The sequence below is a fragment of the Dendropsophus ebraccatus genome, chromosome 4, assembly GCF_027789765.1.
Source record: "Dendropsophus ebraccatus isolate aDenEbr1 chromosome 4, aDenEbr1.pat, whole genome shotgun sequence".
NCBI lineage: Eukaryota > Metazoa > Chordata > Amphibia > Anura > Hylidae > Dendropsophus > Dendropsophus ebraccatus.
The window spans coordinates 6,746,905-6,759,413 of NC_091457.1; the positions used below are offsets into that span (position 1 = coordinate 6,746,905).

At 49.3% G+C, this 12,509-nt stretch overlaps 1 protein-coding gene across 1 annotated transcript in view; it reads right to left on the minus strand.

The window, feature by feature from the left end:
* GALNT18 (polypeptide N-acetylgalactosaminyltransferase 18) overlaps positions 1-12,509 on the minus strand; it is a 144,295-nt gene that overhangs the window by 63,217 nt on the left and 68,569 nt on the right. The window contains exons 2-3 of the mRNA XM_069965046.1: positions 5,965-6,157; positions 940-1,106 (exon numbers count right to left, since the gene is read on the minus strand). Of these exons, the coding sequence (XP_069821147.1) occupies positions 940-1,106; positions 5,965-6,157 (360 nt within the window). The remainder of the gene's footprint in view (positions 1-939; positions 1,107-5,964; positions 6,158-12,509) is intronic.

Here is a 12,509-nt window from a genome sequence, read left to right on the forward strand (position 1 = left end):
CATGACAGATTTAGTAATGAGGCTTATCCTCTGGATGTGCTGGCTGTGTGTGCTGTGATTACATAGGGGCCCTGTGACATGGGGGTTGTGTTCCCTTAGTACTGAGGTGCTCCGGCCAAGGCGGAGTTAACGCTCTCCCCGGTGTCGGCACATACCAGCTGATCGCCCACCGCAGAGACGGCAATCACATCAATCCGTCACCTGCGAGCGCCGCACCTGTTGCTGCTCCCACCGCTGATTGATAATTTAATTAACTTCTCAATCATGGCGGCAGATTGTGGAGAGGATCCCGGCGGGAGGCGAGAGCGAGCACCGCACCTGGCAGCGTCACCTAGAGCCCGCCGCCCGCCCGTATCCCCCCCGCCGCATACCCGTCTCAGGGAAAACCCTGCATTATGTTATTGCTGTCAGTGAATAGAAACCTGCAGAGACCTCTGTCCTCCTCATAGGGGCGCTAGTGTAACCGGAGGCCAGGAACAGAGACACAGGAAATGGGGGACGTCCGCTGCTGTCAGAGAATAGAAACAGTCACCAATCAGAGCGAGGAGGGCGGTGCGGGGGTCTCTGCTACCCGAGACCACAGCCATACAGTATACAGCGGTGAGAACAGATTGTGAGCTCCTGGGAGGAGGGGCCAACAGTGACCAATCAGAAGGAAAATCTGATGCTTGTCCCACCTCCAAGCTCCACCCCTGAAGATCTCGCCCGCCATCATGTGACCCCAGGACCCTTGCCCGCCGTCATGTGACCCAGGACCCTCGCCCGCCGTCATGTGACCCCAGGACCCCCGCCCGCCGTCATGTGACCCAGGACCCTCGCCCGCCGTCATGTGACCCCAGGACCCTCGCCCGCCGTCATGTGACCCCAGGACCCTCGCCCGCCGTCATGTGACCCCAGGACCCTCGCCCGCCGTCATGTGACCCCAGGACCCTCGCCCACCGTTATTGCTGTTGTCGTCCACCAGGATGATCTCCTTCAGCAGCTTTGCGGGCGTCCTGTCGATGGCGGAGTGGATGGACCTCAGGATGACGGACAGCGCCTCGTTCACGAAGATGAAGACGATGCTGACCTGCGGCAGATGCTCCGGATACGTCAGGTTCTTACATCTGCGGGGGAAACAAATATCAACGTTATAATATCATCCCTCCAGGCAGTGTTGTCATGGGGACACTACATCTTCCACACATTAGCTTACTGCACACTGTATAGTGTATAGAGTATCCTGACGGTGGCACGGTTCAAGGACAGCACATAACCATGGATGCTTTCTTCCAGAAACAGCACCACCCATGTGCTCAGGTTGTGGGCGATATTGCAGCTCAGTTCCATTAAAGTGAATGGAGCGGTGTTGTGACATCACACATAATGCAGCTCTTTTCCGGCTGGGACTTGTAGTTCCACATTGGCCACAAGTTGTATTCGGGATTTGGAGAAATCTGCATTAACTCCTCAGCTGCCAGTGTGACCCCTCCGCCGCCTCTATAGCTCTTATGGAGCCTCGTGCTGGGGCTGATGGATGGAAATGGAGCAGGTGCTTCCATCCCCGCACGCTCCGGCGGATCGTTATAGCATGCAGGTGCGCTGGAATAACAAGGCCATGAGCCGGGGGCTGCGGGTGCGAGGAGCGCGGCGATATAATCACCACATAATAACCATAGAGAGCCCACAGCAGCACAGAGCATGTCAGGGGAGGAGGGGGCTGATCATATAGGAGAGGTCACAGCAGCACAAAGTATGTCAGGACATGAGGGGGCTGATCATAAAGGGGAGGTCCCAGCAGCACAGAGGATGTCAGGGGAGGAGGGGGCTGATCTTATAGGAGAGGACACAGCAGCACAGCGCATGTCAGGAGAGGAGGGGGCTGATCATATAGGAGAGGTCACAGCAGCACAGAGGATGTCAGGAGAGGAGGGTGATAATCCTATAGGAGAGGTCCCAGCAGCACAGAGGATGTCAGGAGAGGAGGGTGCTGATCTTATAGGGGAGGTCCCAGCAGCACAGAGGATGTCAGGAGAGGGGGGTGCTGATCATATAGGGAAAGTGATCGGATTATCTCAGTAGGTCACAGACTGGAGGGGGTACAGAGAGCCGCACCATGTTCCTATGAAAAGGGGTGTGAGCAGGAGGTGTAGTCATGGGGAATACCGGGGTGTATCTTGGGTCCAGGCTGTAGGGCTCACAGAGCATTTTCTACACTGGATACAGCTGAGAGCAGGACTAGCTATGTGCAATGTATCAGTCTGGAGCTCACAGAGCATTGTCTACACTGGATACAGAGCAGGACTAGCTATGTACAATGTATCAGTCTGAGCTCACAGAGCATTGTCTACACTGGATACAGCTGAGAGCAGGACTAGCTATGTACAATGTATCAGCCTGGAGCTCACAGAGCATTGTCTACACTGGATACAGCTGAGAGCAGGACTAGCTATGTACAATGTATCAGTCTGAGCTCACAGAGCATTGTCTACACTGGATACAGCTGAGAGCAGGACTAGCTATGTACAATGTATCAGCCTGGAGCTCACAGAGCATTGTCTACACTGGATACAGCTGAGAGCAGGACTAGTTATGTACAATGTATCAGTCCGGAGCTCACAGAGCATTGTCTACACTGGATACAGCTGAGAGCAGGACTAGCTATGTACAATGTATCAGTCTGGAGCTCACAGAGCATTGTCTACACTGGATACAGCTGAGATCAGGACTAGCTATGTACAATGTATCAGTCCGGAGCTCACAGAGCATTGTCTACACTGGATACAGCTGACAGCAGGACTAGCTATGTACAATGTATCAGTCTGGAGCTCACAGAGCATTGTCTACACTGGATACAGCTGACAGCAGGACTAGCTATGTACATTGTATCAGTCTGGAGCTCACAGAGCATTGCCTACACTGGATACAGCTGAGAGCAGGACTAGCTATGTACAATGTATCAGTCTGGAGCTCACAGAGCATTGTCTACACTGGATACAGCTGAGAGCAGGACTAGCTATGTACAATGTATCAATCTGGAGCTCACAGAGCATTGTCTACACTGGATACAGCTGAGAGCAGGACTAGCTATGTACAATGTATCAGTCTGGAGCTCACAGAGCATTGTCTACACTGGATACAGCTGAGAGCAGGACTAGCTATGTACAATGTATCAGTCTGGAGCTCACAGAGCATTGTCTACACTGGATACAGCAGTCACACGTAGTTGTCCTGTTAGCTCTCGGGATCTCTTTGTTCCCTGCTTGTTCGGTGTCTGCACTCGGTTATACACTACATCTCCCTCCATGCAGTGCAGCAGGTGATTAGAGGAGCGATGCTCTGCAGGGAGGAGATGTGGCGTCCTGTACATGCCGTATAATGGATTGTATTGATCCCGCAGCACAGCTGGAGGTTTGGAGCATTGTGTTAGCGGCTCATAAGGAAATATATTTACCACAAATATTTCCGTCCCTCCACTAATGGCGGAGCGTCCCCCCGGAGGTAGAGTGCGCCCAGCGCCCACCACCCGCTGTACCGCGGCCTCTCAGAGACGAGTGAATGTAACACCGAACAATGGCGCGCGCCACTCTGCAAATTGGAAAACAACCTTGAGAAGAATGTCTGCGCAAAAGTGTTTGTAACCATGACGACGGACACCCCGGCTCCATTAGTCCTCAGTATTTACCGGAAAACCACTCGCGGTTTGGGTTCAGGGAACAAAGGGCGCCGTTTACTACTGGAGAGCGTCTTAAAGGGCCGGCGCACGACACAAGGAGGCGGACACCCCGAGAAGTCTACAGATAAGAGGTGTATCTAAGCAGCATGTATCTAACAGTACGGCTGATGTAGGTGTCTCTAAGCCTCAAGTATCTAATAGTTCACCTGATGTGGGTGTATCTAAGCACCATGTATGCCCATGCCTGTCCATGTGATACACCCTGTGATACGGTCTGCTGGGCCATGTATCTGAGCTTGAGTACATCCATCATGATATGATACTTTTTTTTTTTTTTTTTGAAGTTACTGTATCTAAGCCTAGCAGAGTGTGTGATAATGTATGCATAGTAGTGTATCTAAGTCTATTATGTGTAATGCCATATCTTTTGTTGGTGTAGCTAAGCCTAGAGTGTGTGATACTGTATGCAGAGTCCTGTATCTAAGCCTAGCATGTTCAATACTGTTGCCTTAATTAGTATATCTGAGTGTGATACTATATACAGAATAGTGTATCTAAGCCTATAGTGTGTGATACTATATACAGAATCTTGTATCTAAACCTGCTATGTGTGATACTGTCTCTTTAGTTGTTGTAACTAAGCCTAGAACGTGTGATACTATATACAGAGTCCTGTATCTAAACCTACCATGTGTAATGCTGTCTCTTTAGCTGGTGTATCCGAGCCTAGATGTGTGATTCTATGAACCATTGTATCTAATCCTATGATATGTAATACCGTCTGTCTGTTGTATCTAAGACCGCCATGTGTGGCGCAGTCCGCTTAGCTTCTGTATCTAGGGATGAGATACAGCATGTGACCACACATCATAGGTTTTGATGTTGTAGCTCAGCAGAGAGTATCACACGACTGATCAGACTCTGTATCTAAGCCTAACAGTAAGACACCTGATAGGCTTACTGACCACAGACACAGTATCACACATGACAAGCTTAGATACAGTGTCTGACCAAACTAACTCTCACTGTAGTGATCCTTTGTGGTACTGCCTGCTGAGCTACAGTATCAAAGCCTATCTTGTGTGATACTGCTTGGTCAGACACTGTATCTAAGCCTATCCTGTGAGATTCTGCCTGCCAGGGCAGTCAATGATACACTCTGCTGACCTGCTGTATCTAAGCCGGTGATGTGGGGGCCCTGGCTTCTAGCAGAAACGCTCCTGAAATCCTCTGTGGCGCTGTGGGCATGATGCAAATACTTAGATACACACACTTTATGAGCCTTTATACTGAGGGTGATACGTTCTGTACAGGTCTCTGATGGGAGTTGTAGTTTTACCTGCATGTTGGGAATGAGTTCTTTATATCGGGGTCAGAAGATGATAAACTACAATGAGAGGAACAATGAGAGCAGCGACTGGTGATCACTACATCTCCCAGCATGCAAGACAGGCACGTGCTCTACACCAGGGATGGGGAACCTCCAGCCCTCCAGCTGCTGCAAAACTACAACTCCCATCATGCCTGGACAGCCAGAGGTGCCCTATCCCAGCTGTACACAGAATGAGCCAGTAGGGGGCAGCAGTGGGATGCAGAATTGTGAGTGCAGCTCTGGATGTGATGGGTTAGCTCCTGGATTCCCGCACTGGGGGGGGGGGGGGGGTGTCCGGCACTAAACCTCATTCCTCCCATCTCAGCATTTCTCTGCCATATCCCTAAATCACGGTGAGTGAGTGCAGAGTGACAGGCGCCCCGTCATGGGGGTGACAGCCGGGAACGGGCAGCCGGCAGGTACAATGGAGAGAATGAGGACGAGATGATTTCCTGTAAGATATAACTATAGTGACAGGACGCGCCGCACATTACCGACAGTCCTGGGAGTCATTATAATTAATGTGATGGAGGGAACATCAACAGGAAGCCCTGCCGGGATCGGGAGGAGGCTGCCGAGAGGGGGCAACCGGGGGGTGGGAGACGGCCGCCGAGAGGGGGCAACCGGGGGGTGGGAGACGGCCGCCGAGAGGGGGTAACCGGGGGGTGGGAAACGGCCGCCGAGAGGGGGCAACCGGGGGTGGGAGACGGCCGCCGAGAGGGGGCAACCGGGGGGTGGGAGACGGCCGCCGAGAGGGGGTAACCGGGGAGACAGCTGCGGGGAAGGGGGGGGGGGGGGGGGGACAGAGGAGCCTGAAGGAAGAGGAGGGGGGGGGCAGAGGAGCCTGAAGGAAGAAGAGGGGGGGGGAAGGGAGAGGAGTCTGGTGGAGAAAGAGGAGGTACTCACCCGGTGGGCCGCGGGTTATACAGGTACTTACCCGGTGGGCCGCAGATCGGGTAGCGGTCTGTCCAGCGGTAAGCGGTCGCTCAGATAGGCGTTATATCCGTAATACTGGAACTGCTTCAGGGCGATCCTCCTGTGCTCCGGGCTCAGGTCCTGCCCCCAATGTGCAAAGAGGGAGGAGTCCGTGAAGGGCTCCACCGCCGCCTCCTCCGCCTTCTGCGGGGTCTCTGCAAAACAAAGGGTTAAATGGTCATCACTAACTGTAATAGAGACAATATAGTCTGCGGCAATGTACACAGGAAGCATCACTCCCATCATCATCCCTGACCCCAGGAGCTGACACTCTAATCTCCTATCACATACAGTGTATCATCACTCCCATCATCATCCCTGACCCCAGGAGCTCACACTCTAATCTCCCATCACATACAGTGTATCATCACTCCCATCATCATCCCTGACCCCAGGAGCTCACACTCTAATCTCCCATCACATACAGTGAATCATCACTCCCATCATCCCTGACCCCAGGAGCTCACACTCTAATCTCCTATCACACACAGTGTATCATCGCTCCCATCATCATCCCTGACCCCAGGAGCTCACACTCTAATCTCCTATCACACACAGTGTATCATCACTCCCATCATCCCTGACCCCAGGAGCTCACTCTCTAATCTCCTATCACACACAGTGTATCATCACTCCCATCATCCTCCCTGACCCCAGGAGCTGACACTCTAATCTCCTATTACATACAGTGTATCATCACTCCCATCATCCCTGACCCCAGGAGCTGACACTCTAATCTCCTATCACACGCAGTGTATCATCACTCCCATCATCCTCCCTGACACCTATCACACACAGTATCACTCTGGCATTCTAGTCAAGAACCAGGAAGATCAGGATGAACAGACCTGACCCTTGACCCTCCTTGACTATCAGTCAGTGATGCAGCAATGTTGGGGCAGCAAGTGGGAAAACTACAAGTCCCAGCATGACACAAGCTGCTAATATGGTGCTAATAATCCCTGACCGGATGAATATTTCACGGCCTTTACCTCAGCTGAACTGACGCTGACTACTCTCTTAAAGGGGCGGCGCCTGCACTATAATTAATATTGGATAAAGGAGGCAGCGCTGCGTTTTGGCCGCTCCGCCAGACCCTTTAATTATGTATCAGCCTGAATGCGCTTTGTGCTGATTCCCCCAGAATCTGGGCTCAAACTTTCAGAGAAGAAACTTTTATGTGAAGACTTTCCAGAAAATCACATGCTGCCCGATCCGGCGCTCCTGCTGCGCTGCCGCAACCTGTCGCTTTGCTGCTAAACTCCGGGAGTTACCAGCCCCATCAATTATTCACCGATCTGAACGGAGCTCTGAACCGCATTTACAGTCTATGGATCGTGATACCATACTCCAATCACCTCCAGAGCTGCACTCACAGGGGGAGGGGGGAGATACAACAGCGCCCCCATGAGATCGCAGAACACAAGTGAGCAAATGAAAGGGAGGCAATGGTACAGGAATCTGCCGGCTTACTGGGGTAACTAGAGGGGCTTCTGCAGGCTCTGCCAGGCCCGGACTGACTATCTGGAAGACTGGGCAAATGCCTGGTGGGCCGCCCAGATTGCCAGCCTGTGGGCCCCCTAATTTATGCAGCGCAGAGCCTGAAAGGTCAGGGCCAGTGTTGTCTGCCCACTGCTGAGGGTGTCTGGGGTCTGTGAGCGGGGGGGACGGGGGGCAAATATAAGAAGCCTGGTGTGAGAAGGGGTAAATAAACACTATGGATTTTATTGGCCTGATCTGGGCTCAAATATAGGGGGTCAGGGCTGTAATATTGGGTATGATGTAGGGTCCAGGATACAGCTGTGATATGGGGTATGATGTAGGGTCCAGGATACGGCTGTAATATGGGGTATGATGTAGGGTCCAGGATACGGCTGTAATATGGGGTATGATGTAGGGTCCAGGATACGGCTGTGATATGGGGTATGATGTAGGGTCCAGGATACGGCTGTGATATGGGGTATGATGTAGGGTCCAGGATACGGCTGTAATATGGGGTATGATGTAGGGTCCAGGATACGGCTGTAATATGGGGTATGATGTAGGGTCCAGGATACGGCTGTGATATGGGGTATGATGTAGGGTCCAGGATACGGCTGTGATATGGGGTATGATGTAGGGTCCAGGATACGGCTGTAATATGGGGTATGATGTAGGTCCAGGATACGGCTGTGATATGGGGTATGATGTAGGTCCAGGATACGGCTGTGATATGGGGTATGATGTAGGGTCCAGGATACGGCTGTAATATGGGGTATGATGTAGGGTCCAGGATACGGCTGTAATATGGGGTATGATGTAGGGTCCAGGATACGGCTGTGATATGGGGTATGATGTAGGGTCCAGGATACGGCTGTAATATGGGGTATGATGTAGGGTCCAGGATACGGCTGTGATATGGGGTATGATGTAGGGTCCAGGATACGGCTGTAATATGGGGTATGATGTAGGGTCCAGGATACGGCTGTGATATGGGGTATGATGTAGGGTCCAGGATACGGCTGTAATATGGGGTATGATGTAGGGTCCAGGATACGGCTGTAATATGGGGTATGATGTAGGGTCCAGGATACGGCTGTAATATGGGGTATGATGTAGGGTCCAGGATACGGCTGTAATATGGGGTATGATGTAGGGTCCAGGATACGGCTGTAATATGGGGTATGATGTAGGGTCCAGGATACGGCTGTAATATTGGGTATGATGTAGGGCTTCTGGTCTGGGGTGTGATATCTGGCTGTAATATATGGGTTACGGTCTAGCACTCTGGTCGGGGGTCTAATATATCATAAAGCCGTCGTATGGGGTCTGATCATCATATATGGGGTTTGGTATAAGATCAAATAGTTTTTTAGGGCTAGGGGTCGGACGTTTGGTCTGGGGCCCAGTGTCGGGTATGAGGTCTGCTCTGTTTTGGTTTGGTCTGGGAGTGTCATGAGTGCCGCGCAGGAGGAGAGTGCCCAGAAACGGACAGAGAGTTGCAGATTCATAGCTGGGATCCTGTAGACACCAATGGATGCAGTAAGAGGGGATCAGTTTCGGAGCAGGATCAGTCCCGGGGGCCGCAGTGACCCCTGCGCTCTTGCCCCACGTCTGGATCGGCACTGCAGACCAGGACTCAAGGAAAAAGGGCGGAGAATTATTAAGGGATGTTGTAAATAGCGACTATATCACGGCTGAGCGCCTCCCGCCCCTTACAGCCGCACTCTAACCGCTCGCCGTTACGTAGGGCTGCACCTTTAAAGAGCACGGGCAGCAATTACGGAGCAGCCGCGAACACGGAGAAGTGATTACCCTTTTAGTGAAATTGCATATTTGCATTATACAGCTGAACTGCTATCAATTCCCTAATGTGATTAGAGCCGAAGCGAGGGCAGATTAGCAGATGTAATGTTCAGGGAGGAAAACGAGAGCGAGAGACGGGTAAACACGTCGGCTGCCGGCCTGACGTCAGACTGGTGCAGACGCCACGGCCGGGGGCAGAGGGGGTCCACCCCGAGCTGGGCACAAAAACAGGAGGCCAGCAGGGTATCATGATAAAGGAATACTGCTGTCTGATCCTGTGTACAATGCTGGGCAGCTCCTCGTGGGCGGGGCTTACAGTGATTGACAGCTCTCCTCTGAAGCTAATAGGTTGTGATGCTACAGTGCTAGGATGAAATCACTACAAACATCAGCCCTGTAAGATATTCAGAGAAGCAGATCTGTAAGATTCCAAAAACATGGCTGCTTCCCTGCAAAAACAGCGCCACTCCAGAGTGCAGGTTGTGTGTGGTACTGCAGCTGGGCTCCAATGACTTAGATATATGATTCCAAACCACAAGTCTGATCCAAACATCACTACTCCTTTGAAGAAGTAATGTTTTATTAACCCTTCAAGCCTTTATCCTGTAAACAATTAAGCCCCACCCCTGCTTAACCATGAAAAGTATCAAAAAAATTGAGAAGTGCTCATTTTGCGCAAAATTTAAATTACGGACACACGTTTACAGTCTGATTTATAGGACAATGACTTCATTGTTGCATTGAACTCTACAAATCCCTCTATTAACACTTCAGTTTAAAAAGTAACAGTTAAGGGGAGGAGGGACTGTTATAAGCCCCGCCCCTGAGGAGCGTTTAAATGTAAACACATTAATTCATGATATTCTTGATATAAATATATGATCTATAGGTTAAAAAAAATGCTTGGAAAATTACTACAAACAAAATCACACAGCACCAAGATGTAAGGGGTTAACCCGATAATCCGTTATATCACAACAAGCTGTCGGAAATAGGGCACAGCCTGCTCCCAGCTGCTTGTTCAGTTACAGGAGCGATTTCTGGTAATAACACCAATTAGACTGCGCAATAAACGCGAATGTAAATTTGCTCGAACTGCAAAGCAATAAAGCAGTGATTCCCAACCTGTAGCAAAACTACAACTCCCAGCATGCTCAGATACCTTAAAGGGGTTGTTGACCAAAGTATTTTTTTTTTCTTCTTTGAAATCAACTGGTGTCAGAAAGTGCCAGATATTTGTAACTTACTTCTTAAAAAAAAAAAAAAAATCTTCTAGTACTTATCAGATGCTGTATGTCCTGCAGGAAGTGGTGTATTCTCTCCAGTCTGACACAGTGCTCTCTGCTGCCACCTCTGTCCATGTCAGGAACTGTCCAGAGCAGCAGCAAATCCCCATAGAAAACCTCTCCTGCTCTGGACAGTTCCTGACATGGACAGAGTTGGCAGCAGAGAACACTATGTCAGAATGGAGAGAATGCAGCACTTCCTGCAGGACATACAGCAGCTGATAAATAATAGACTGTAGATTTTTTTTTAATAGAAGTAAATTATAAATCCCTAGCATTAGTTGATTTGAAAGAAAAAAAATTTTGGTGAGCAACCCCTTTTAAGAAGACATTTATCAGTGCACATTGTTATGATAAGAGATGGACAATCCCTTTAAGTAGAATTCAAGGGAGAAGAGAATCCAGACCGGTCGCTGGCAAAAGCAACAGCCCCCGAGAGGACCATGAAATTCTATTAGGAATTGATGTCAAAGCGGCACACTGCATAATCTCCTCCAGCCCCGCCCGGCTCAGAGGTGACCCCGTTTACGGTAATGGGGTCACCGCCATCTCTGCGCCCGACTTCATCCAGATAAAAGGGGAACAATTCTACATTGTGAATGAATGTTCAGGCGAGAGATGGGGGGGCACAGACCGCCATAGTGTGAGCGACAGGCCGACTAATCCAAACACATTGGAATATTAAACACCAAGATTGGGCTAATTTCCCCACAGTCGTCCGTGTGTACCGCGCTCCACGGCCGCGCCAGAGAAGAAACACTGATTGTACAAGGAGGTGATGGATGCCGATATTACGCTCCATCAGCTTTTCATTAGCGGACATCGCTGGGATGAAGGTTTTATAGACGGATCTGACAAACGTGAGACGGCGGTCAGCGGGGGGCGGTAATGTCAATGTCTGCGAATGTCAGGAAGAATCTGCCGCTATATAGAGGGGAGGACAAGGCAACGGCTAATACCAAGAACGGCCCTGTCTACTGCCATTACTATACAGCTGTCAGTGCTGACTGGGCCCCGACCACCAACTCATCACCCGTATATATATATATATATATATATATATATATATATATACACTCCACATAGTGCAACACTGCCAGAGCGAGGATATACTAGCAACAATAATATATTTTATTATAGCAGTTATATTCCTGTATATAGGGGGCAGTATTATAGTAGTTATATTCCTGTATATAGGAGCAGTATTATAGTAGTTATATCCTTGTATATAGGAGCAGTATTATAGTAGTTATATCCCTGTATATAGGGGGCAGTGTTATAGTAGTTATATCCCTGTATATAGGAGCAGTATTATAGTAGTTATATTCCTGTATATAGGAGCAGTATTATAGTAGTATATTCCTGTATATAGGAGCAGTATTATAGTAGTTATATCCTTGTATATAGGAGCAGTATTATAGTAGTTATATCCCTGTATATAGGGGGCAGTGTTATAGTAGTTATATCCCTGTATATAGGAGCAGTATTATAGTAGTTATATTCCTGTATATAGGAGCAGTATTATAGTAGTATATTCCTGTATATAGGGGGCAGTATTATAGTAGTTATATTCCTGTATATAGGGAGCAGTATTATAGTAGTTATATTCCTGTATATAGGAGCAGTATTATAGTAGTTATATCCCTGTATATAGGGCTCAGTATTATAGTAGTTATATTCCTGTATATAGGAGCAGTATTATAGTAGTATATTACTGTATATAGGAGCAGTATTATAGTAGTTATATTCCTGTATATAGGGGGCAGTATTATAGTAGTTATATTCCTGTATATAGGGGCAGTATTATAGTAGTTATATTCCTGTATATAGGAGCAGTATTATAGTAGTTATATTCCTGTATATAGGGGGCAGTATTATAGTAGTTATATTCCTGTATATAGGAGCAGTATTATAGTAGTTATATTCCTGTATATAG